At 37.9% G+C, this 27,857-nt stretch overlaps 1 protein-coding gene across 43 annotated transcripts in view; it reads left to right on the forward strand.

The window, feature by feature from the left end:
- CLASP2 (cytoplasmic linker associated protein 2) overlaps positions 1–27,857 on the forward strand; it is a 145,963-nt gene that overhangs the window by 42,072 nt on the left and 76,034 nt on the right. For 37 of the 43 annotated variants that reach the window (XM_015617030.3, XM_015617031.3, XM_015617033.3 and 34 more), the window contains exon 8: positions 15,401–15,547. In XM_015617030.3, coding sequence (XP_015472516.1) covers positions 15,401–15,547 — 147 coding nt within the window. Of the gene's footprint in view, positions 1–47; positions 147–14,700; positions 14,901–15,400; positions 15,548–27,857 lie in introns of those variants that run through there. The other 6 variants (XM_015617058.3, XM_015617057.3, XM_015617060.3 and 3 more) reach the window with 3 other exon arrangements.

Genomic DNA, 27,857 nt, shown 5'->3' on the forward strand with positions numbered 1-27,857 from the left:
GCTCCCTCGCAAGGCGGGACTGCTATTTTGAAGCGGAGCGGCGGCTGTAGCGGCAGGAATCCGGCGGGGATCCGGCGGGGATCCGGCCGGGACCCGCCGCGCCCGCCCTCCCGCCGCAGCGCCGGGCATGATGGCTGTGGGGGACGGTGAGTGGGACCGCCGTGCCCGTGGGGGCCGGCGCAGGGCTGCGGGGGGCTCTCGGCGGCCCGGGAGGGGCGAGGAGGTTGGTATGGCGGGTTGGCATCTTGGGCTGACGGGCTTGGCTTCCGCCCGAGCCGGGCGCTGGGCGATGGATGCCGCTGCGTGCTGCAGCCGGAGGGTGCCGGGGCACCGAGCGTGGCACCTCCAGCCCTTCTTGGAATTTTAACCGTGCCTGGGTTTCGGGGATGCACCGTGATCTCAATTATTTACTACTCTGGCAGATTCCGCTGTGCATTTTTATGTTGGCGTTGTGTTTACCCCTCTCGCCTCGGTGTTACTTGTGTTGGCCACCTCTGCAAGATAAGGCAGAATTTACTATACTGCTTTGTAAACAATCCCATGTTAAGCTGCCCTGTTATGTGAAGAAATTCGTACTTACTCAGTATAGCCGTAAAAGAAGAGCCTTGCTGTTAGAGCTGGGGATGTATATTTAATAAAGACATGGGATGTTACTACGTTTCCTTCACTGCACAGTGTATTGTTACACAAACCAATGGAAAGTAGGTCAGTAAAGCAATACAGACTCTCTGGTTGTGTTTTCGTTAAAACCTAGACATATGTTTTATCTTTATGACACCTCTTGGGTTTGCGTGTCAGCCAGGTTCTGTGAGCTTAATACCTTGATGACTTTCTATATACGTATTATTATTTTTAGAGAGACTTGAGATGTATTCATTGGACTTGGAGCAAGTTTAGGGATGAGGTGGGATGGCTGTGCTTTTGCAAGTGACTGTATATACAGATTTACATAAAGAAGATGGTTTATAAAGATAACTGATAAAGATTAAATCTTTTATCTGAATTTGCTGAAACAGTAGTTGTAAGAGTCCTCAGGGAGACCTTTTACTGAGGTGACCTGAAATGTGTGTTTTTCACTTAGTTCTTTCATATGTTAGAGACTGAAAGAGATAATGAGTATGTCCAGAGCAGTGAAATTATGTTTGGACTGTACAGTCTTAAAAAAACAATTTGGGCAGTTTTCTAATGTTTGTATTTTTGTCATTTGCAAGGTGCAAGGGAAGTCATGGTCTTTGTAGAACTGAATAAGGTGCCAAGTTCACTCCTGCTGAGATTTTTTTTTTTTGGGAAATGTTTTTCTTCATCTTTGTTTCCTTCCTGCGAAGCAACATAGCTCTTCATGTCATGAATTGTGGTAACTTGCAGATTAAGAATACAAGTTGTAGCATGTTAAGAAATAGCTGCATTCTCTAGGCAAAGCTGTAGGATTTTTTGTCATTCTGTAATGGTCGAGGTTTATAAAGTGAGGGTGGTTGCGGAGCTTTCTTCTGTATAATTTAATTCGTCATTAACAAAGGCACTAAGAACAAAGTACTGTTCAGGCAGTCAGCTGACATTCTGTGTAGGAGCTTTGAGCAATAATGCCAGATACAATTAACAGTGTGTAGGATGATTATGTAGCTGTTGGTCTCTCTTAAAACTACTGCTTACCACATTTACGAGGATTTCAGTCTTCTGATGTTGTGTTATGAAACTGCAAGGGAAAACAAAACCTTAGTTACTATTAACAAAACTTCATAATCTTTTTTCCTAAATTTAATGATGGTTTGGCTGCGGTCTTTTGTTTTGTAAATATTCTCTATATCCTAATATGTTTGACATAGAAGAAAATGTTTTAAGGTTAGTGATTTTGCAGCCTTTGAGAAATGTCTTTTTTATGCAAAATGTCACTTTGTTGTGGCCAGTATTTATATTTAACTTAATATTTGTGAGACAAGGCTGAAGGCGTTGTGCAGATACTCCAGAGAACAGATACCTTTACTTGTCTTACTTGGTTTGCTCACTTAATCAGCCTAGATGTGTTACACAATTGCAGAGTATGTTTGGAAATGCTATTTAGAAGTAGTAATGTCAGTATTATCTTGAATACAAGGTATTGGCTTATTGAAACCTTCTGGATTTTTCCCCCCAGTTTTCTTAAGAAGAAATGTAAATAAAATGTGATGCTTAGCAGTTGAATCTTAATCTGATTTCTCAAGTGAAGATTAAGGGGAAGAACCAGATTTTCTGTTTGCCCCCATGTTAACTGTCTCAAGCTTTCCAAGCTATTGTTGGAAGAAGGTAGAGGGGGGAAAAAATAATCCTGTGCTTGTGGCCCAGCAAACAAATGGACCGTAACTTCTACTGTACTGAATGCATGCCAGTGGGAAAGCATGCGCTGCCTCAATCTTAAAGGCACGTCACACACTTGTGAGTGGAGGTCTGTGCTTGCTCTGCAAGTTGTGGAGGCTGCTGAGGAAAACCAGCCAGGTTCCTCGCTCTGGTTTCCTTGTTCCTTGGAGAGGATAATGCATTTCTGCCATTATCCGTTGGTAACCAGATTAGGCTGCTGAGGAGGTGGCGAACAGAATCACAGTGTGCACATCGCATTGCGTGTTCTCTTCAGGGTTTGTAATTCAGCAGCTTCCTCTGGTGTTTCCTCACCTTGTTGGCAGTCTGTGCTATGTTACCCTGTTATTTTGTAGGTAAGGGACTGCCTTCATCCCAGTTGAACAAGGTAATTAGGATAAGGACAAAATTATCTGCCTAAAACTACAAATGGCCTTAAAGGGAAGATTAGACATAGGTTTTCTTAAGATGTACTAAACATATTGCAGTACCAGACATAAGGTATTTGAGGGCTATCTAAAAGCATATAATCAGCTTTGTAAGAGGACATATTTGGTACACACATCTATTGCACTAGTGTATACTAAGTATACTGTTTTGTATCATATAATGAATAAGCACTTCTTTATTTTGTAGTGTATTTTTATGTAAATGGCATACAATGCAGTGATTTTCATGACTTTAAACACTTGTCAGATTTTAGATGATAAAGCATTTGTGACTAGTTTATGAATAGGAATTAGCCTTCTATCTTACTGCATATGCATATCAGATTTTGTGTTTTGTCTTCTTTCAAAATACTTGATTAATGTATGCATGGTCCTAAAGCATGAGAACAATTATCTTCCATTCCCTGATGTTCTTCTGAGGGAAGGCTGTCTTCCTAAGTCTTTAATCTGATTAACTAGTTTCTGTGAAGTGTGGGTGCTCTACAGCTTTAATATTTTACTTTTGACTGAAAAAGGGATTGGACATATTAAAGGTACAGAAGCTATAGTGATGTTTGAGACATTAGTTTGATTTTAAATATATATGTTATTTTAGTGCATGTGGATTTCTGAGGTATATTTCTGATTTTTCTTATCCTCTGTTTGGAGACTTTTTAAACCAACAGAGTCCTTTGAATGATGATAATAAACCAGTTGCTACATTGGCCTAGAAATTGGTCAGGCTATAACTGTGGTGCTTTGTACTATTCAGAGCTGTCTCCTGGGTGTGGGAATATAAATAGCAGGAGATTTTGTGTGGGATAGGAGCGTATCACTTCTTCCCTTTTCAGTTCTTGTTTGGGCCTGTGATTTCTTTAACAGGCTGACTGCACCTGCACTGGCTCCTTTTCCTGTAATTGCTCCCCACCACTCCTGTTGGGTTACTAGCAGTCGGTAGGCACATTGGTTTGGGAAAGAGCTTTGCACACTGTGCCTGAGAGAGAAAGGACAGGTACCCTGAGCTGGAATGTCATTCCTGTTCCGAACCAAACCAGTGCAGAGCTTCTTTTCGCAGTAAGGTCATATGCTGCTCCTAGTGATTAACATAGGTTCTGAGTTGTGTTTTGTCTATAAAGTGCAAGTACTGTTGCTAATAGCAGTAAAAGAACAGTAGGAAAGTGAAGCAGCTGAGTGGGAGAGGATGTGTAAACAAGCCAGGGGCTATATGAAAAGACACAGAGAACGGATGAGTACAACAAGGTTCAAGACTGATGTGAATAGAAAAAATAATTCAAGGGAAAATTCAAGGTGCAACTCAGAGTATTTTTTACTTAAAGCTGGAAACATATGACAGACACTGTTGTTTTCTCAAAAGCAGCATAGCTTCTAGAATGATAAGTGCACCTGATTTTTTTATATATTCAGCGGTAATTACAAATTTTGTCTTTCTGTTTCTAAATGACATTTTCAAAATGTCAAGGAATTGTGTGAGTGGTGGTGGTTGTTGTTTTCATTAAACATGAAATGTGAGTTCACTAAAAAGATTTCCAGATATGCTAAATCTATAATTCAAAAATGTTGGTTGTCTGGAGTACTGGAGTCAGTTTTTATTAATTTTTAAGAACAAGTTACATAATAAAAACAAATTCCTTTTGGTGTTTTCTGTTCTATCTACATGTTTTTGATTATTCCAGTAATATTACATGTTTCTTGGTTGTTTGGTGGGAGGCTATTATTATTATTTATATTTTTAATTTTTAATTTATTTTATTTTTTATTTTTATTTATTTTATTTTATTTATTATTTTTGAAGGTACATTTTGAAAAATAAAAATAAAAGAAAAAACAACCAAAAAACGTTAGAATTGTGAACCGCCACAGGAGAAATTTAAGGCCTACTAAGGGTTTGCTTTGATAGATGTTGCAAGAATCTTCCACTTGACTGATTGGATATTTGCCTTGCAGGGTTTATTTTCATCTTTGTTATCTATGAAATATAAGGCGCATTTTCTTACTGTCACATGTTATTCTTAATAAAGTCTTCCTGTAGTAAATACTGGCAAGCAAGAAAGCTACATTTGGATTATTTCAGTGTCTGAAATGCCTTCAGAGGTGGAGGGTCTCCTGTAATATTGACCTGAATCAGAAATTCCATTCTGTATATTGTATTTCTAAAAGCATCTTAGTTTTAAAGACTTGTGTTTTGGATTTCGTGTCTGCTTTCTTTGCCCGGCACGTTCATCAAAATACGTATTCATAGCAGCAGCTGGAAAGAGCAGTTGATAACCTGAAAGTGCCTTTTGAATACCAGCTGTGTGTGTAGACTCTTATACAAAGTAGCTACAATTTAAAACTCACAGGAGTTTCCCAGATATGTGGAGTGTAGACAGCAGGATTTTCATGGTACCAGAATTTCTCTGGTACCTCTTCATGTATGTTTAATTGATGTGAAAATTCTTCTATTCAACTGAGAAGCACTTAAAAGCCCTCAAAGTTACAGACAGTTGGAGCCTGAGGAAAGGTGAGACGGGCTGAAGTTGTAGAACAAAACTCTTAACAGCCTGCAGAAAAACCTTACTTTCTTTAAATTAGATATTTTTGCTTTCATCAGATGTCCAGAGCTCCATGCTGTTCCATGATTGCCTAAGCAATGAGCTCGAGTAGATTTCTATTTGACAAAAAAATCCTTTTATCATTATGGATTGTTTTGTTTGTTGACCCGATAAAAGTCCTTTAGTCAATCAACTTACCCAGTGTGAGGTTTACTATTGAACTTAAAGGTCAAACTTGCTACATTTCTGTGTAGATTGTTTTTGTTTTAAAGTTCTTTGCATTGTCAAGTTGATTTTTACAAACTCATTAGAAACACTCTCTGTATATTATTTAGGAGTTGGATCATGTTCCCACAAAATTAGAGAAATGGCAGCTACTAAAGCTGCCTAGCCATATACCAAGCACTTCAGGTTTAACAGATCTGGTGTGTTTTTTTCAGCTTCTGGGGTGCTGGTGGATGAGACTGGACATGAGTTGGCAATGTGGGCATGCAGCCCAAAAACCCAATTCTGTCCTGGGCTGCATCAAAAGTAGTGTGGTTAGCTGGGCAAGAGTGGTGATCTGTTGAGTCAGTTCACAGGAGGCCACAAAGACGCTCGGAGGGCTGGGGCACTCCTTTGAAGACAGGCTGAGAGAACTGGAATTGTTCAGCCCTGAGCAGAGGAGGCTTCAGAGAGACCTTACAGCACCTTCCTGTACCTAAAGGGAGCCTACAGGAAAGCTGGAGAGGGACGTTTTACAAGGGCATGGCAGAACGGCTTTAAGCTGAAAGTGGTATATTCAGACTGGAAATTCCTCACTTGAGGTGGTGAGGCACTGGAGCAGGCTGCTCAGAGAAGCTATGAATGCCCCTTCCTTGGAGTTCACTGCTAGGTTGGATGGAGCTCTGATCAACCTGGTCTGGTGAATGGTGTCCCTGCCCATGGCAGGAGGGTTGGAACTAGACAATCTTTAAGGTCCCTTAAAACCCAAACCATCCTATGATTCTGTGTTAAGAAGTCCAGTTTGAGGAGAGCTGAGCCTCTTAAAACCACCAGTTTTATTACCCACAAGTAAAATGGCAGCATTGAGGGCAAAATAATTTGCCATATATTCTTAATCTGTACTTCTGGCTGTGTGAGGCAGAAATCAGGTGGATCAGTGAACTGAAAGGCCATTAACAACCCCTTTCATTCTGTGCTGTGGTGTCCATATTTTCATGTGCAGGTATTAACTTTTAATTCCTCAATGACATGGATCTAAAATTGAGAAAAATAAATATCAACATTTTATCTGCTGTGTTTTATTTATCAGTCTGCCTTGCTGTCTTACGTTTTTGCCATGCAAATTGAGTTGTACATGCAGAAATTGGCCACACTACAGTCTAATGCAAGTGTTAGCTGCTATCATGATCTCTCTGATGGTAGAATTACATTTGTCATTGTCACGCTCTAATAGTAAATCAGTTTAAGCTCCCTGTTTGTAAACTTCCTCATTGATGTCATATATATCTGTTGGTCCTTCCTTGTCACATATACTTGTGATATATGTTAAAGATCAATGAACATGATACTTATGAGTGCTTCTACCCTTGCTGTGATGTAATTGATAGTTTGAAGATTCAAGTCATTAAACCCAGGTACTTCTGTGTGACTGAATGAATTACTGGAAAAGTCCTGAATTGAATCATTCTTCAATGAATATCAGTTGTTTGATTGACTTAGTGTGCAGATAGGTAAATATGATGGTCCTTTTTCTCTACTTTTCTGAACTTAAAATACACCAATAATAGTTTATGGATCGTGGTTTCTAGATAAAATGTATTTTTGTGATAAATATATTGGTTTTAAAATAGGTCATCAGATTCACTGAAGAAAATGCTGGTGCTATTGAGAGTTGGATACTTGAGGTACAGGCAAAAGGAATTAGTGAAAAAAGAGATAAAAATACTTCTGGAGCTGAAATAATAAAGACAGTAGTTAAACCAGGCCTACTGAGCAACGACTGGCTGTTGGCTTCCATTTTAAATGCAAATAGTAGAATTTAATACTTCAAGAAGATACTTGAAGTGACAGCTTTTTTAGAAGGCAGCTTAAGCAACAGAGTGAATGGTTTGGCCACAGGTGAGGTCTGAATTCAGACAGGCTACAACAGTTAAATAAACCATCACTTTTGATAAAAGTTATAAGTCTTTTATGTGTAAAGTGGCTCACAAAAATTAACCAGGCATCAAGTAAAAATTCTGTTACAGCTTTTGCTTTCTCTTTCTTTTTTTTATCACAGTTTTAAGTGAATTACCTGCTTTTGTTTTAATCAGTGTCTGGGTAGGGAAACTCTCTGAGGGAATACTCAGTCATTTAGCAGAACTCTTGAGTGCTTCAGAAGTTACTGTCTTTCTCAGCTTTAATTCTGATAGTTCATAGAGAGAGTAAAACATTTGTGCTATGGTAGGCATGTTTTACTTTGTGCTAAAATAGAGGCGTATCCCATCAGTTTCTGTGTTACAGCTAGTGACTCATCCTGTGTGTTTAAAATGTCAAATACTTTCAGCCTTTGATTTCATATGCAAGGCAGGTCTGTGTCCTTTCTACACCTCTTTGCCTCCCCCCTGCTTAAAAGGCACCTGACTTGTTAACATTTCAGTGCTGGACATAGTGGCAGTGTTTTCCAAATAGCATGGCCTAGAGCAATAACATAGTAGAGATGTTGAAGAGCAATGACTTTACATAGTTCTATTTTAAGTCTTGCTCCTTAGTCTTTAATCCTATTTTAGGTGTTGCCTTGTCATGAATTTTGGAGAACCTCATTATCTTTCTCTTCCCCTTGTACTGAAAATGATGCTTTGTTTACTAACAGGTTGTAGACTATTAGATGTTGATTCAGAATGCTATTGGATGTGCCTCAGGAAAGATGTAAATAGAGTAAAACTTGATGATTTTAGAGTATAGTGATATTGACTGCATATTCAGTTTTGGTAAGTTTGTTGGGAGTAACATTTAGGAAATGTTACACATGTATAACAAAGGAAAGTCCAATTGCAAGAATTTAGAAAGGAGTAAATAATTTATTAATAAAATTAAACATGTGGACTATGATAATTTTACAGATGCTGTAAAAATATAAAATATGGCAAGATTTGCAGAAACTCTTAAGCTTTAATAGGTAAAAATTAGAAAAGTACTTAGGTTTTACAAGAGATATTCTAGAATTAAAACTAGTAATGAAACTTTGCTTTGGAACAAAATTAGCTCAGTTGCTTATTTGAGCTTATTGCAGCTTTATTTGAAACCTGTAATTAAATCTTGTTTTTCAGCCAGACAGTAGTAAGATAAACTGTAAGACTAACTTATCTTTGCAGTTAGGAAAATAATACTGGGGATATGTTAATTTTTTTCTGAATTAATCTTTTTTGAACAGTCATTCATGAAACTATGGAGCAGAATGGATAAACTACTAATGTCATTAGAATAGGCCTGTTCTAAATTTAGATAATTATTGTGGCATGTGTCATTGCCACTCCTAAATATTTCTTTTAAAAGTCTGTGAGGTGTAGTATCTTCTAACTCTTTTTCCTTCTTTTCTTTTGTCCTATTTATTGAGGGTCATGTTTTTAAAAGAGCCAAATGCATACACCAGAAAAAAAAAAAAAAACCAAAAAAACAAAACCCAAAAGCAGGCACGAGCCTGTTTCAGTGCTGTAACTGATTCATGGAATGTGGGAGAGCTGTATATCTCTTTGCTTGTTAAAAAGTTAGGGGAATTTTATTAAAATTTGAGATTGGATCCATCGCAAATTTAACTGATAAGTATTTGCCTTATTTCTGTTACTGACTCTTGCTCTCCTTGTTTGCTGCCTTTTTGCTTTTGTTTTTTTTTAAGACTAGTTCATGAAGCTGCTTGAAAAAACAGCCTGTGAAGGAATATGTTTGGTTTAAGAAATTTGAGGGATTTTTGAACCAAGTTTTGTTGCTCTTTAGACACTGTTCTCATGGGTATTTTTTCTTGTCCATTCCCTATGAGGTTACTGCAGAAAAAGGAGTCTTTTTTAATAGGGATTTGAGATTTTACTGATGAGCATTAGCATATATTGCACAGAAGATAACTATTGGCCAGCACTGAGTCATTGGTGTACAGTTGCTTCCTTCTTGAAGGCAAAGACGAGTAAATGAGGTGACATGAAGTAAAGTTAAATCCATCAACAAGTGGTCTCACGTTACTTATGTGCCTCCGCTATTGTCTCTGGAAGAGCCATGCTCCATCATTGTGGGAAGCATGTGCTCCATCATTTCTCTGGGCACGAGAATTTGTGTCCTAATGGTTTAGGATCCCAAGACCTGCTGTGGCACAGGGAGAATACTGAGGAGTGATGCCTTTATGGTAAATCTGAAGCTTCTTAGGTGCGATTCATCTGTCCAGCCATAGGCGTCTCGTGGCACTCAAGGTGCCTTGCAGTATCCATGGTAACCACACGGAGCAAACAAGTGTGACACGAGACTTGCAAGAGATCTTCGACCTTCTGGAATGTCAGCTGGCCACCAGACAGGATGCCCAGGACTGTCTAAACTGGTTTTAGATGACTGTGCTTAGGCAAATGAACCCTGTCCTTTGTATCAGGACAAACAGAATTGGACTGTATGGAATGCCTGATGTGTAAGAGATCAAGTTCTCACTAAATGATGTTGGGCATTGGCTTGAAGTATGGATTAGAGGGATCAACTAACTTGATGCATGTGTAGTGCTTGCAGCTTCATTTTCATGCTTGATAGAAGTTGTTGTAGGCCGCACCAGTTCATCTGGAATTGAGCTAATGATCCACTCCTAGATGTTCCAAGTAATTGATGTAGTCTATGTTTGTAAGTCACTGAAGGGAGACTGGCAGTGGGTGTCTTGGTAGGCACAGAATGCGGAAGTGACTTGGAAAATGTGAAGAGTTCATCTACTTGTTGTGGGTTTTTTTTTGCTTAGGCAGGATTTTGCAGTTGTCCTCATAAATACTTTGTAGTGTGAAAGAAGAAGTGTTAACAGAAGATAGAATGCACTTACTATTTGCTAGCAAAGCCTATAATTACCAGTTATTGAAGGAAAATTGATACAAATGTCTTGAGCAGAAGTAATTTTAAAAGCCTTTTTATTAAATATCTAAACATTAAATATACTATATTCTCTGGTTTGACTATTGTCAGTCTATAGTAAAATACTGCAAGTTGGTATTTACAACCCTATTTGTGTTAGATGTGTAAGATGTTTCTACTGAAACCAGTACCCAGATTTACCTTCATTGCCAGCTTTAGTTAAGTATTACTGCAGAGATCCAGTTTTTTCACCCTTATAATGTCACTTGAGGATCTACTTAAAGTCCATTAACTTCTGATTTCCTGCTGCTGAATAGCACAAGTAGAATATAGATCTTGTATTTGTAGTGCTGTGTAGGTGATACTGATTTCATTTTTCTATTATTGACTATGACTTAGAAAGTGTTAGATACCAGAATGCCACATTAGTTTTATGACTGTTCAAACCAGTTAAGGTCAAGGCTTGAGTTGCAGTGACAATAAATGTATTCTAATTTAATCTTCTTTGAAAATAAAGTGTTTTTTCTCTCTGGATAGGAAAAACTTTAGATTTCTCTCTAGGTTCTCCTTGTCACTGGATACATCTTTATGTTTACTAGATACATAATTACTTTTACTGCTCTAAGCAAATCACAGTAAATAAATTGTTTTGAAGTTTAAAATATTTGGGGTACTAGAATGTTCTTTGAATATCAAATTTTATTATAAATGTTTATGCTTTGATCTCTCTGAATACTTCAGAAAATGTACACTACATATTTGTGATCTGGCCCCCAAGAGTAATGCTGCAGGGCAGGAAGAGAGCACATATATTTTGTTTATTTTTAGTTCACATGGCATAGTTTTTTTCTTAAGAATTTTAGTATTTAATGCTCTGTGATAGTTCAAGTCTGCCTGGGTTTAATCTTCAAATAACTTTGGTAAATCGTAAATTCAGAAAGTGTGGTAGATGGGTTCTGATGTGTCCTGCAGGTTGGTTTGGAGGGTCTTTTACTGGAAAGATTGCTTACACAACTCTTGAGAGGTTTTATAGAAATGCACAGCAGTTCATGGATAGCAGTTCACTTGGTGTGCTGTACCTGCAGAACATCCTCTGGTGCAGATCTCTGCCCTTCATTAGAAAACGTCTAGTGCTCAGTTTTTGAATCTTGAGTTCCTAGCTTAGTGAAGATAAAAAGCTTTTCTTGAATTTTTGCTTCCCCTGCTTTGAAGTTGTTCATCTGGAAGAGAGCTTGTATCAGAGTGAGAGCATTTGTTGCTCCTCAGGTTTCTTCAGGAGCTTTTGGCAGTACTAGATTCCAGGCTCTTCTCTGTACGGTTCTTCCAAAACTCCTTATCCACTATGGTTTAAAATAGTACATATCAAGTACAATAACACTGTAGTGAGATTTAACTGTGGCTCAGGTGTCTTTAATTTACTGTGTTTTTCCTTTAAGATGTTCTGTGTGTTGCTAGCAATTTGTACAACTTTTTTGTTTTTAGTACCTTGAAGCTTTGTTTGAAAATGTGGTTGGGATAATGCGTTCTCAGCTGTCAGGTGTATTTGCATATGCAAAATTTGACACTCTGAAAGTGTTAAAATTACCTAGAATGAAAATTATCCAGTCATTTTAGAATGAAAAAAGTTTGCATTCATCAGATGGCTTTGTTTGAAATACCAATTACATTTAGGCTTTTATGACTTTTGTTATTGGAATATATTTTGTTTGTAGTCTGCATAAAAATAACATTAGAGGCACAGTTTGATCCTGAAATATAGCCATCCCCATGCTCCGCGTGTTGGCTGTCAGGAGCTCCATCCCTGGTCCTTTGGCCAGCCAAAAAGGCACGTAGTAAAGCCAGATTGAGCGGAACTGCTCCTTGATTATGCCCTGGGGAGCAACAGTTACAACTGGAGCTGGGCTGCTCCATGCTGAAGTACATGGAAATGCTTTTACAGGAGCTACCAGCAAGTGGATCATTGCAGATGAGTGAGAGCACATGGAAGGTGCATTGTAGGGGAAGCAAATATAATGCTCTGTTTTAATGAAGTGCTGTAAGTACAGACTTCATGTTTTGGATCTTCAGTGTAAGGCGTATTTGTGAAAATGGAATGTCCCTAAAGATCACTTGGGATTTTGATGGTAAATCCTAGGGAAATAAAAGTGTAAAGGCCTAAAAGGGTGGGAGAAACCTCTGGTTTCTTTAAAAGACAGCATGAAATTTTCCTGCTTATGTTTATTTAAAAAACAAGCAAATCCAGCACAAATCCAGCTGCATAATCACTTTAGCCCTAATAGAGTTCAAACAGATCCTTTTGAGCCATTAATTTTACATGCTTATGGTACTGTGTGGTCATTTTGGAAAACTTCAGGTAACTGTACAGCAATTTTTAATTTATTTTAACATAAACTATGAAAAGTGGTTAAGAACATGCATATTTTGGTGGTTGAAATAAGTTCTGTGTAACTTAAAAGGCATTTATTTTAAAAAGATGAGTTTCATGTGGACTGAAAACTGTGTAAAACTACTTCATGGTGTAGATTTTTAATCCAGTCTTAACAATCTTTTAAATGTATGCCTTTAACTAGGCAAAGTAATTCGACAGTATTACTAAGAACATTATTTACTGTAACTTCTAGTATATACTACATGTCAATAGGTTGAAACATTTGCCTTTGCATTTTTTTCTAAAATTCTGTTTGCACATTTTGGGGTTGAGCAGTAACTTCTACAAATACCCATCTTTGGTACTCCTACATAATGAATTGTTTGGTAAAAATAAAATTAATTTATCTGAGTCACTGGTTCCCAAAGTACATGGTTGTTTGGGGTTGTCTAGATTTTTCTTGATTAGGAGATTTTGCATAAATGAGCAAATGCTCACTTTCTATTTTTAAAATTGTATTGCAAATAACTTTATTGTTGAAAGGCTTGTGCTCTATTTGCATATCAGTGCTGCATTGTAGAGCTGTTGGGTAGTAGCATGAAAGTCTTGCCTGTTTCTTCATCAGATTTGAAAGTACAGCAACAGAACCATTTTTATTTGCAAAGTGTGTTTTCACTTTTAATCTGTTTTCATGATTCCATACTCACGTGCTGGTGTTGATGTGTTCATGCTGTTAAGAAATCTGCAAGGTATTGTTAATATCGTTATTATTTCAAAATTACCTGTAATGTTGCAGGTATCCTAGATAGCAACCCTTGCCACTTACCCTTCTATGGCAGTGTTAAAGCCGTTTCACTTAATCTGGCCTTTGTGTTAGTGGTTTTCCTTGCTCAAAATCTTGATGTCTGGTTCTATTTAAGATAGTGAGAGTAAAAGCATCAGGAATCAAAATGTATTCTGGCTCTGCCCGTATGCTGAGCGGGAGTGCTGTTTCCATGGCAACACACAGGACAGTGAGGGGGAAGGCTGATGCCTTTTCCTCTGATTCGGAGAGTTTACAGATCCAAACAATCACTCTTAGCAAGATTGACTTAAAAATCAGTGTTTGTAGGAGAGGAGGAAATAATGTTAATTTGGAAAATGGTGAATATGCACCAGTATTTTTCTTGTGATGGTTTGTTTCTTTGATCATGGAGATTCATTAGTACAAAATGCAGCTTTTGGCAAATGCTAGAATAAATGTACTAACTATAGCATCAGTGATCTTGGACACATTAAATGCAGGGTGTTCTGACGTTCGATGGTGCTGCAAATGCTGCTGGACAAAACCTTGCTATACCCTTTAGTGCAAGCTGCCTTCCTCTGGGAGGCTACATTGTTAAATATAGTTGACATTTCCCTGGGAGCAAGTTCTGAATAAGCAAAGGGTAAACAGTTAACCATTCCACAGATGATGAAGCTTTGCAATTAATTTATTATTTTTTTTACAGATGGCAGGTTTTAGAGCAGGTAATATGCTAAATTGGTCTTTCATTACTGTAGTGCAGCTGTGTCTCAGCCTCGCCCATTTTATTTATTGTAGGAACCACAGGCTGGTGTGTGTTCTGTGCTCAAGCGTATCGATAAATCCTTCTTCCCTAACTGGGTGGGGAAAACATGGTGTTCTACTGTTGGAATATGTTGGGGTTCTTTTAAGGCACAATACTTTGAGTTTAGAATGGAGACTGTTTAGTCACTAGAGACAAATTTCTTTCATGATTAAAAATACACAAACCTGAAATTATAGGAAAGAGGAGTGCAAGCCCCAGAATATTGTCTGCCTGTCTAATTTTTTTAACGAAGGATTGGAATAGTGGCAAATACCGTGTGTGGGAATGAATTTATTTGCATGGAGAATTTTCACCTTTTCCTCTGGCGTTGGCTCCCAGAAGATGATGTCACCTTGCAGCTCATTGGTTGTGCAGCACCTAGTGCAGGGAAGGGAGAGAAAGATGCCGGCACAAATCTCAGTGGTGGATCTAGGGTGTTTGCGAGCAGATTTTGATAAAATCTTTGATTAGTATTAAGAATTTACTGCATGTGGCCATGTGAGGTGCTGGTCCGTCCTAAGGTGAGGGGATTGAAGAGCTATCAGAGGAATGAGGCGACTGATCTGCAAGAGGATCTGTGATTGTAAGTTGAAAAATCTGGGTGGAAGGAAGGAGACAGGGAGTGCTAGTTAGACACATTGTGGGAGGATGTGTAGCAGAAAATGCATGCATGAGTGAAAGAAGGAAAAGGAGAAGCATTTTTCTTTGGTAGACTGGAATGATAAAAATTGTATTAAGGGCTTTCCTTTTGGAAAAATATTAAGAAATGGTTAAAAAAATTCAGTCTGTGCGAAGGTATTTTCCCTTTGTGGGAGTGGATGTGTAGGATTCATTTTCGTGCTTACTTCTACTGTGGTTAATTATGAAGGTAAAATAATATCTTATAAGAACTTGAGCTGTAGAAAATGCTGTTTATCTCCCATTGTCATTTTATTCCTAGGTCGGAGACTGGACAGACTGATAAATATTTGTATTTATTTATGCATTTTGTGAATTTGCATGAAATGTGAAGGAAAATAGTTGGTTAGGAAATAACACACCCCATTCTAATAGCTTATTTTTATTTAACATATCTTTTTCTAGACAAAAGCTTTGATGATGAAGAGTCAGTGGATGGAAATAGGCCATCATCAGCTGCTTCAGCCTTCAAGGTTCCGGCACCTAAAAAGCCTGGAAATCCTTCAAACAGTGCAAGAAAGCCAGGATCAGCTGGTGGGCCTAAGGTTGGAGGTAATGTAAAGCTATTCACATTCTAATCAGTGTTCCCAGAAACCTTGCCAGAGTAGGCACAAAACAGAGAACTTTGTAAGGTGATGTTTAATTCATGACTGCAGTATTTTTGCAGAGCTGAGAACAGTAAGGGACCCTGTTTTATGTAATTATTCATCTGTAAAGGTGTGTGCATGTCTGTCTGTTTTTGTGAGTGTACACTGAGCTTACTAAGGTCTCTGATATTATAAATAAAATTAATGTCTGGAGATAGCATTTATGTTGGTGAAATTTATATATATATATATATATATATATATATATACACACACACATATGCATATGGGTGTCTTTGCCGGAATCCACACTGTACTTTCTGTATATATAAATATCCTGTGAAATTCTGGAGAAAGTCTGTGTAGATGAAATTTTTACTGTAGGTCTGTACTGTTTCACGTGGCTAGAGAGGATTAGCCATCAACCAGAGCTCTCATCAGAGGTGTACATTACATCTGGATGACTTTTATTATTATTATTATTATTATTCTTTTAACTGTCAGCATTGTGAAATTGGCTGTGAAAGATAAAAAATGAGGGCCAAAACCCTTGGCAGGATTTTTTTGCATGGTATGGCTTCAAAGCAGTGTAATGAGGAATGCTTAGTAATTATGATCTTAGAACAGGGAAATCCGCATTTTTTTAGGGCGGGGGTAGTCTAACAAAAGCAACTGTTTACTGCTAAAGAAGTGGATGCTTTTTTGATGGTTCATGTACACATTCAGACAATATAAATAATTCTGTGGAAATACACCATACTTCAGGTACAGGGTTTTTATGAATAAGTGTTTCTTTTAGTAAGGGGTTTTTGTCAGAGTAATTATTCTATGTTCCTGTTCATGTAATCCTGTATGTAATCGGCAAAACAAACATAAAATTTGGAAGAAGATATACAGGGCAGACAAGATACCTTAAGTATTTTCACATTACTGAGATAAAGCTAATGTTTTGAAAATGTATTGTTTTTCAATGGTGATCTTAAGAATTCCTAATAAAATGAAGATTTCCATAAGGGCTGGATTAACACTGTCATAGTGAAACTGAGAATTGATAGTAATATATATCAGAATAGTGTCAGAAAATACCACCTAAAAGATTCCATAATGGAAATTATCTCATTGATATTTATTATTGTTGTTATTATTGCACATAGTAAGTATTATAAATAAGTAAATATAAATAACTAATTACAATGTCATCTTCTTTAACCTGAAGCATGCTGTTTTTTGCAGACAAGACTAATATACATAGTACCAGAACTGAATGATTACAATTCCTGTTTATTTCAATATGGGCTTTTATTAATATTTTATTAAATATAGATGGTTTTTTATGTAATTGTTTTTTTACATGTAGGCTTTTCACTTTACATGCTCTGCAGTAAAAACATGGAGATACAAGGTGAAGGGAGATAAGAACAGAATAACCACTTACTGATTTTTTCATTTAATCTAAAAATACAGTGGTAAAACAGATTATAACACAAAAAATTATTACGTTATTTTTTCTCCTTTTTCTATATTGCCAAACTTAAAAAAAAATTAAATTAAACATGCCAAAACCAGAGTACTATGGTCATTCCTTGCTTTATATCATCTTCTTTCAATGTGGAAAATATTGGGGTGTGTTTATATACCCATCTATTTCCCTTCTTTTTTTATTCTGTACTGTATCTGTAGTCAGAATTTTAATAGAGTATTTACAAATCCTTCATCTTCTAGCCTAATCAAGAACATTAGTATAGATGCCAACCATATTTCTAAAACAATAAGGTCATAGTCTCTTCCAGAAGTGAGGAGTTTCCTGTGGTAATCTTCATATGAACAATGACACTAGGTCAGACAAGAGGTCTGGGCAGTCCACTGTCCCATCTGACAGTGCTCAGAAACGGCTACTGAGACATGTACAGGAACAGAAGTGTCTAGAGACACACTGTCATTATGGGACAAAATTATGGGTTTGGGAAGCTTTATTCCACAGAGAACTATGGTCTTTGGAGAGTCCAGTCAGGGCATCTTGTTCTGCTTATCTAAAGACTTCCTGGATCTTTATGACTACAACAAAACCTTGATGCTCTTTCACATCTAATTTCTGTAGGATCTGCTTTGCAGGTGCCTAGAGGACACCTGAGATTTTCATCCAGCCTCAAAATTGCCATCTCTATAGAGTAAGTTTATAGTTGTTTGCTCTTGCTGATGTAGTAAGGCTCTGCTCTATCCTACAGTCCCAAATACTTGTGCTCACCACTGCATTCCAAGTCAGTAGTCAGTGGGCGTGCCATTTCTCGCCTTTTCCTCATAAGCACTGGATGGGTATTTCAGGCTTTCACTGCTCACCTCGTGCTTCTGCCACCTGTTGGTCCTGCCTGTCCCTTTTTTCCATCTCTCCATAAATCCATGCAGTTCAGCCTTGGAGGAAGAACTAGCAGCAGCTCCTTTAACAGTGTTGCTTTTTATTTCCCTTCCACAAAAATCTCCAAAGTCATGTAAGTGACCTGCAGTTGAAGCAGGTCTTTTACTGCAGTTTGTCCTCTTCAGACTTCTGTGACCAGGCAGAATTTAGTGCAGATAGAAATTGTGATAAGCAAAGGCTGAGATTACTGTAAGTTCCATTCATTTAAACTGCCTTTTATATTTTAAAGGATCCCAGACATCTTTTTCATAGGATGTTACTTAACAAAGGTTTATTTTCCTATGAGCTGCAGACAACAAACTACAGATTTTTTTCCTGGGTCCAGAAAGGATTTGAGGCTACCTTGTCTTGAGACTAAGAAAATGGAACTCCTTAGCCATGCTGCCAGCTTTCTTATCTGCTGACATGTGCTGAATTATACCTCAGACGCCTGTGTGCTTGGCTTCTCATTAGATACATCATGGAGATGGTTCTTATTGAAGAAATAGGTAATTCCACCATTACCCAGATATGTTGTTCGAGTGAAAGGACCCATCTGATATTCAGAAAAATAATTTCTTACTGTTTTGGGCATTTTCCATTTAATGTAGGAAATGTAGTTTGGTGGCACTGGAAGTGCAACATCATTGTCCAGGAAGGCAGGTGAAACAGGTGTTTATATGAGCAATAACAGTGTCCTACTCAGCCTGGAATTCTCTCTCCTTGTGCTGGGAAAGACTGTGCCAGACGTTTTCCTATTAGCAGTTGGGATGGGAAGACTTGTAGAACTTGTTGATTTGCTGACAGGTGGACTGGATCAGGCAGCCACAGTGGTTTACTGCCCTGGGAGTAAAAAATCCAGCAGGCTGTTTCTCCTCTTGACTTTTCTGTTTGGAGATGTTCAGACACTGAGCTTCTTGTTAGTGATGAATGAGAAGTGATAGTAGGGCTTCCACTTAATGGGACAGTGCTTTGTTTGGCATATTTCTTACTCTGTGGTCAGTTCACTTCCCCAGTTAGACCTTTGCCAGCAAGCACACAGCTGATCTACTTTCTTCTGATACACTTCCTCTCAGCTCTTCATTGAGGTGGTAGAGCCTCTGGAAATACCTCTTTGCTCTAAAGCCTTCTTACTGAGGATATGCACTCTGTGTTATGGCCTTGCAGAAATGGATACTCAGGGGCTTTTTCTTGGCAGTGTGGCACAAGTAGCTTTTTAATCGTAAGTGACACCATAATTTACAGTAGAAAAGGACTTGAGTATGTCAGCCAAATGAGCTATATTCCTATCCCTGTGCTGTTGAAGATCTCTTATGAGAGACCTCTTACCTTGTCTTTGGCAAGTTCTCTTGCAAATGTGAAAGATTTGTTCCAAGTCTTCTAGGGAATTGCCTGTTTGTATACCATTTGGAAGCTTTATGTATTCTAAGTATTAGTAGGAAACCTCAGGCTGCCTCAACAAGAAATCTGGCATCCTCTCTTTTACCAAAATGTCAGTTTAGGCCAGTAGTCTTTAAAATGGGTTAAATGTAGAAATGGTGATTCTTCAGAAGAGCCATGTGGCCTTTGGAAGAAGTGCTTGCTGATGAAATATAATCAGAACTTTTTTCTGTATCTTTTCATAAAAACTTCTGTGGGACTGGAGTATTATTCTTTTAATTTGGAACAAGGTGAGCTTCATACTTTTTGCAGCATTTTCAGCAGGAAGATACTGCATGATGCATTTTAGTCTAGTTCATTGGGGTTTTTTTTAATCTTTAGTAAGCTGATGGGCTGGCAAAGTTATGTATTGGTTATTGTTTCATACTGACAACATTGTTACACTCTATGAAACAAAATATCTATAGAAATCAAGTTACTGGAAAACCTGGTTGAACCAGGTGAACGGTTTGGCAGAAGAAGGCTGTAAGAACTAGAGTGACACCATACATAAAGGAACTGCAGGAAGCTGTTCCCAGCTTTAGGAAATTTTAAGTTAGGTTTTTGTATCTGTCATTATGCTTTTTTCCCCTTCTCAATAACAGACATACATCTCTTTGTTGAAAAGTATTAAATGGTGCTTATTTGCTTTTTTTGGCTCAGTTTCCTAGCAGAAGACATTTTGTACCCTTTGGAGGCTTTAGTATGAAAAAAATTAAATGAAAAGGCTCTGCATAAAACAAATGTGAGGCTGACAGGTGAAATCTCAGCCAGTTGAAGTTAACCTCATTAAAACTACATGTTGTAGTTAAGAAACATCTGTGTTAAAAGGACTTCAGTAATTGTGGAACTGTAAATACACATTGTTAGTGAATAGGCTTGAAACAAGATAGACTCATGCTCACTGTATCAATTGTCTCCAGACTCAAGAGAGTTCTATGTTCACTTGTACAAAAAACAAAACAGAATTCATAATCTATGCCCATAAGGGTGTTTTATTTTTAAATTTTTGAATTCTGCAGAAAATAAGTTCGTGAATGTTTCCTTTACTATTCTTGTTAGCCCTCATTAATTGATTTCCAAAGTGCTGTATTTGTTGTGTAAAATAAACTAGGAGTTTTTGGTTTTCGTTGTTCTACCCTCACCTTTTGTATGACATAAAGCTGCTCTGAGGTAATGTTAGTCAGCAAAGCACCCCTGACATTCTGTGGCACTTTGTTTCCTTTTTGATTTCCAGGTGGTGGTGTGAAAATTCAAGGGTTTTTCTTCAACATCCCAGCTAATAAGTCTTTTTGTCATTCTGAGCAGCCCTAGAGATTAGCCTTGGGTATCAATCTGAATCAGAGAATTTGCTACAGAATGCCTATTTGCTTCTTTTTCCCCACAGTTAATGTCAATTAACTTCCATCCCAAGAGATCCTTGCCCATGGAATTTCTGGGTTTCAATCTTGTGGTCATGAACTGCAGCTATTTTAACCTAATCCAGTATTCAGGGAAGTAGGAGGACTTTAAACTTTCTGTGTCCTCTGAGAGTTATTGGATTTTGTTGTTGTTTATTTCCCTGAATGTCACTTGAGTTTAGGGTTCCCTTTCATATGATCAATGCTCTGTTCTCCTTGGACCATAATAAATGGTTGTGCAATCACTGGGGTTTGCATTCCTGTATGCAGCTCTATTCAGCGGGGGGATTGAAAAATCCACCTTAATAAGGAATCTGAATGAAATTAAACAAACATGGTAAATTATGAATATATATATGTAATGCCTATACACCTATACACATACCTTCAGAAAAATATGTGTATGTGTCCATAACACTTCATTAGTCTCTCTCTATTTTCTGTGTCACCCAGTTGATAGTTCATACTACCCTGTTTTTCACTTAATTTCTAGAAGTTTCAGTTAGATTGTAGGATTCATTATGTTAGTATAAGCATGATATTATATTAGGCAGTCTTTTCTCAAAAGGCTCACAGTCTGGAAGTCAGCTTACAAATGGATAAAATAGGGAGAGATTACCAGCAGAGCATGAATGAAGAGGTCTGGAGATAAAAGTTCACCAAAGATGTAGCCCAGCCTGCTTGTGACATCTCTGCCTGAGGTTCTGGTCCCAGACACCTTACTGGAAATTATGGTTGTACCAGACAGTGACGAGAATAAGGAAGACAACCCAGCCCTTGTTTAGCTGCTAACAGCTAAACTGATTATTTCAAGCAATAGGAAGGGGAAGCAATTTGTTTATATTTTCATGCGGGTTAATCTAGGAGGAAAAAGAGGAAGGAGGGAAGAGGAAGATGGACTAAAGTCAGCTGACCCTGCCACTTGGAGTCCTTATGGACTGTGACTGTGTTGCAGAGTAAGCAAAGACAACCATTCCAACATGTTCCTGCATTGCTGCTTTGTGAAGTAGCAGGTGTGATTCCTCTTTGTAGGGTGCTGTGTGGGAGAAGAGTCTTAAGAAACTTGTTTCATTTCTTTTGACAATGGTATATGCCTTCAAGCAGAGAAGCAGGGAATGGAAATTGTTTTTATAATATAAGTATTTGCACTTGTGTTGGAAATGTTTTTTTCGAACATGTACATTAAAAGTTTTTTAAAATATAAGAGAAAAACAATTCATTATAGTCAAGTTACTTGGACCTTCTGCCACTTGCCTTAGTGAACTTTTAGAAGTAAAAGATAAAAATGTATTATCTAGAACATGTAAAAATGGTAATTATATAGTTTTTGGTGACAGGTGGTGTGAATCGTTGTTAATAAAGTGTCTGTTTAAATTGTTCCAGAATGGAATACAGAAATGGGCTCTGACAGCAGTAATGAAAATTCTGTATTACTGAAACATTTACATCACAGTATCTCAAATCATTGTGTTTTGGCATCAGAATTACAGATTATACAAATCAATTGTCTGTGTTCCTGCTTTTTCTCATTAATTTCTGTAAGGTAAAATAATTAGTGCAATTTTGCCCATTCAAATGTAAAACTGGATCAAATTAAAGTGTAAATAGGTTATTATGAAGTTACATTAAAAACTAAAAATAAGACTAATACTATCATGTTCATAATATTAGTATAACTACAAAACTCACCTGTTGAAACTGAACAAATGAGCCAGGATCACAAATGTATGTCCTTTTAATTATTTATGAAAATTGAGTGCCAAGAGAGAAAAGAAATACATGAGTGCTTTGATAGATTACCATGGGAGCATGAACATTGTGCATGAGTTGAAAGATGACTGCATGAGCTTCCAGTTGAGTAGAAACCAACATTAATCAATTTTAGATAAGCCTAAAAAGTAGGCATTTGTGTTCTTGCTGCTTGTAGAACTGCTTGTCTTCCCCCACATCCAGGCTTTGGTCTTACCTAATGTGTGCTGTCCAAACTTTGTACTAAGTATAACACTTTCATTTTCATTATTTTGTAATTTCCTTCTTTACTCTGTGCTTTGTAAATGTTTATTAATTGAATTGATCTCTACAGCATGTCTGTGAAGATCTAGTTTTATTAATCTTTTGTACCTGTGAAACTGTGTACAAAGGAATTGAGGCTAAACTTGTTGCAACTATGCAGTCAGTGTTAAGAATCAGCTTCAGACATTACTAAGTTTCTTGGAGCATGTAATATCCAATACATAATTCCAAAGGAATTTGCATGCTCAAAAGCAGCTTCAAAATTTACAGTGTGCATGCTGGTGCTGTCATCTTCAGTCCACCTAAGAATTACTTTGTGCTTCCTCTTAGTACAGGAGTCCTGTATTTGTACCTGATTAACGTCACACCTCAAGGCTTGAGATGTGCTATCCTAATAGCTGGAAACCTGGCACCACTCTTCTTCAAGTGCAGTTCACTCCTTCTGCTTGTCCATCCTCAGAGGGACATGCTCCTGTTCTCTTGTGGGGTGTATAATTGTATGGAGAGATCTGCTTAGCATCTCAGCCCTTGCAGACAGCACACTCACTTGTTGGGTGGAAACTTCTGTTCATGAGCAATGTCTCTGGCATGTAGGAGGAATGTTTTAATGGAACAGGCGAGGTACAGGTGGGCTCTCTTGGGAAGTTCTCTGTGTCTGCCAGATTTCTAACACAGGCAGATAAAGTAAGGAATGCAAGGTATTGTAAAGGTATTTTAAGATACTGGGCTGTTTTTTTCAGTTTATGCTGCTGTTCCAGTTTGAATGACTTTCTGGGTGCCTAAGGGACAATGACTTTTGGCATTGGAAGAAGTGGTGTGGACAGGTCAGTTCATAGTGAGTGTCAGTCACAGGGGCTGAACATGACAGAATTCATCTGTCAGTTTCCTTAAAGTGGACTTTCTACTGAATGCTTTTCTACTCTGCTTAGTCACTTGAATTGTTTTCTAAGCTGGCTTAAAGCAACATGAAGGCTTTGCCAGTCCAGATGCTGGTGGGGGGGAAAGGTTCATTTGAGTTTAGTATTGTATTTGGTGATTTAAAAACACATTTTTGAAATTAATTTCAAAAACTCTGGTGGATTGTGTTGGAACAGCTGAACAGGTTTGCTGATTTAATTGTCTGCCTGGGTGTCTTTGTCAAAGGCAGTTCAGCTTCAGTCTGAGGCATTTTAGGCTAAGTTACTGAATCATGAGCTGCAGTGGCCCATGAGACTGGTACAGGTTCCTTTTGCTGTTCTCTCACTCTCCTGTTTCCCTATATGCAGGTGATAACTACTGTAAGACAAATGTGTTGAGCAACCCAATAAGGCAATCTCCCAATCAACTTCTATTTGTGAGGCCTTCCCTGGTGTGTGCTTGCAAAAGTTTATAATAACAGAGGGGTTTTGGAGAACGGGGAGTTAACTAGTTTGCAGATGCAGTTGCTGTTTCTTCAGGAGATGGACACAAGGCAGGTGAAACTCAGCTGATGAAAACTTTAATCTAAGCTAGGACCTCTGCAGCTCTTCCCTAAAGTTTTACCAGCAGAATTGTGGCAATTAGCAGCATTATCTCTTTCTTAACTTGTATAGGAAGGCCAGTAAGTGATGCTAACAGTAAAAGTTACTTAAACTAACGTAATTTTATCTAAGTTGGTCTAATTATATCCATCCTGTAGGATATACCAGTGTAGCTATCTGAAACTGTGGTTGTTTAAAAAAAAAAATCTTGTCTAATGTTGATCAAAGTGGTTTTTACTCGAGCAACTGCTACTTCTTTGTTGCTCTCAAATATTTTCCTACCTTGAGCAGGCAAGCTGAACGCATCTAAGCGACTCTCAATCACTCAATGATGAAAGAACACCTTTGTGCTTCTTACGGATACTTGAGACTGAAGAATGCTTATTTGCTTGTTTTATGGGAGGTTTTTATTTAAGTTTGTCAGTTGAAGTTCACAGATCGGTTTTCAAAACCTGGAAATAATAACATTTAGAATGTTAGAATCTGTTAATACATCAAGGTCTCTATGCAGTGTATCAAATAACTCAGTAGTTTAAAACCTGAAGGGTATTTTTAAAACTTCTCAATCTCTAGTCATTTTTCTGAACATTTGGTTCCTGTTTTACAGAAGCAGACTTATGAAAAGTGCATATGAAAAGATGCTGTTCTAGATTATTATAGTTAAGTTACGATACCTGGAGAGATAAGGAGACTTCTTACTGAGCTTCTGAGATTGAAACCAGTCTGTACAGTAGGGCATTATCAGAGTCATTGTCTTAAAAGTCACCCTTGCAGTCTCAGAGGTGGTTATTCAAATCATGAAGCACTGGAAATTTCCTTCCCTGGCCCCCAACAGATGCCACTTTAAAAGTAAATAATAAGGCCTGACCCTAGGATAAACAAGTAGATTTTGCAAAGACTGAGAGCTACAGAAGATTAAGGAAAAATCACAGTTAGAGAGATTAACAGCAGAATGTACATTCAAAGAAATATGACCTTTACGACATCTGCCCACTGTGGCTGAGAGCAGAATATGGTTATTATTGCAAGTACCATGCTGAAGGAACAATTAGGTTTTGTGTCTTCGTCATTGGTAGGGTTGTTGTGATCTATTATTTATAGCTTGTGTGTGTGCATTGCCTCGTTTGTTTGTTTATTTTTGTTTGGTATCATCACTGTGCTTAGATCCACTCCACTCAGTGTCTTGTGAGAGAAGCTGTCTGTTTCACCATGTAGCTTATGCAGTTGTCCCTCCTTGAGTTCATTTTGTTTAAGTATTCCTCTATTCCCCTCAGCCTATACTTAGACTTTCAGCAGCTGTACTTTTTAAGCTGCCTGGGCTAATTTCCTTCCCTCTCTTCTCTAACTCACTTGTATCCTGAGCCAGCCACTGGATTGTGCTGCCTTGGTGTTTGTATGGCCCCACAGTGAGGCAGACTAGGGAGTTGCTCAGTGAAGCTATTCTTCTTGGCCAGTTTATTTTATTTTTGGTTTAGCCACTCCCTTTTGTGACTTAGTGCTCAGCAGTACCAGTGCTGGAATGAGAGAGGTCAGTAGGAGTGAGTGGGAGTTGCCAGTTAACCTATTATATGAAAAGCTGAGTAAGTACTTGAGCTTATTCTGGCTATTTATCCCACGCAGAGCTGAAGCTGCTGGCTGTTCCTAATTTCCAGCTGGTTGTTTATTAACCTACAAAGCCAAAAGGGTAACAGTAGTTTGTTTTTTTTCTCTCAGTCCAGAATGATCTGCATCTTTTGCTTCAGTCTCTGATAGATAAGAAATGAAGCTTTTGAATTATCTGAGACAAAGGCATAACATTTTGTCGTCTTTCAGGAGGAAAAAAAAATTGTCCCCATCATTTTACTCTAGATATGTGTTTATGTAGGATATTGCCTGCAGTTGGAGATTTCTGAGGGATAAAAGACATCTGAGAAACAGTATCCCTTTCAGTTAAATCCCAGTGTTAAATTGTGATGCATGTTGTATCAGAAAATAGTTAAATTTATTTTTGGGAAACATTTTGAGAAAAGGATTTTAGGAACAAAGAGTAAAAGTTTTAGAGTACTTTTTACTCCTAAGTTGCTATATCAACTTTGAAGTTCCCTTTTTTTCACAGGGAAATTTTTTGTTGTGAAATTTTTTGTTAATAGACTTACAAAAGTAGAAAAAAAAATAACTTGACAGGCCTGCTACCAAATACAGATTGAGAAAAAATTTTTGTACTTTTAGGCCAGCACTTGTGTACTTTATTTAACAGTTAGGCATGCTTTGAATAAGCAGTTCCCTATTTCTCTATTTCAAAACAGAAATAAAAGTCCAAAATCACATTCAGCATCTTTTTTTTTTTCCCCCCATATAGTGTTGTCCCAGGTTGTTTTGTCATCCCATGATGTACAGATCTGTAGATAATGCTGGGGAGAGCATGAGGGCTGAAGAAGGGAAGAACTCAACCACAGGACTTAACTCCTGGGTGAAAAAATTGATTTCACAAAAGGCTGGGTAATTTTCTTGCTTGCATACAGTACCCTTTCTGGTGTTTAGTTATTCTCAGTGCTGATCTCAGCCTTGTGACTGGAATAAACCTTCTTCCAAAAAAAGACTCCTAGGGTCTTGCAAAATGTTAAAAACCTTTAAACTGAACTCACAAAATTGTCATCTCTGTTAGCAGTATGCAGGAAGTGAGGTGTTTGTTGTTTGGTTTTTTTGCTTCCATTTCCAGACTCACTGAACTTCAGTTTAAACAAACAAAACAAACCTGAAGACACACACACAAAAAAGAGAAACCTATCAAAACCCCCACAACTTCACTGTAAAACTGAGAGGGGCTTCAGCTGCTGTGGTAGACTTTATATGGAAGCATGTCTGTTACGTTTGGTATATTCTCACCAGCTTCCTGAAGTGGAACTGAGACTTCCAGGACTCTCTGTGAGTCTAACTAGAAGGCTTGAAGAATAAGAATAAATAACGGTTATGAATGAAAACTAACAAACAATGTAAATGAATGTCTTGTGTGTATTTTTCTTCCTCTCCATGAGAGAATTTTTTTCTTCTGAGTCTCAGCTGAAAAAAGCTCAGCTGGATTCAAGTCCAAAGACAGGGTAATGTAATTACCCAGTTGATGAGGCTCTGGATTTTAGCTGTGTGTTGAGCACTTGAAGATGTTAAAAATGCAGTGGGGTTAAAGCCCCCTAGAATTGTTTATAGTGTTCTTGCCTTTAGGAATGCAGTAGCTGAACTTGCCGTTTTTGGTCAGAGGACTGTGTGTTCCGTGGGGAGCCTTGAACATGCACTTTTCAGTCAAAGGAATTGATACTAGAGAGAGATAAAAGAAATTTGTAACCACAAGCTTGGTCTGAGAAGGTAAGCAACAACGGCAACAAAACAGCTTATATGTGTACTCTGGCAGCTATATCAGTTTGGGGTCTGGTGGTAGAACTGTCTGAACTGAGAATTTAGTAAAGCTCTGGTGTTGCTTTTGTAGAGGAGAGCCTTACAAAAGCATGTGAGATCCTTTGAAGGCATCTGCGTGTGTATGACTGCTATGTATCTTGTTAGCACAGTAAAATACTTTCT

The sequence above is a fragment of the Parus major genome, chromosome 2 (assembly GCF_001522545.3).
Source record: "Parus major isolate Abel chromosome 2, Parus_major1.1, whole genome shotgun sequence".
Lineage (NCBI taxonomy): Eukaryota > Metazoa > Chordata > Aves > Passeriformes > Paridae > Parus > Parus major.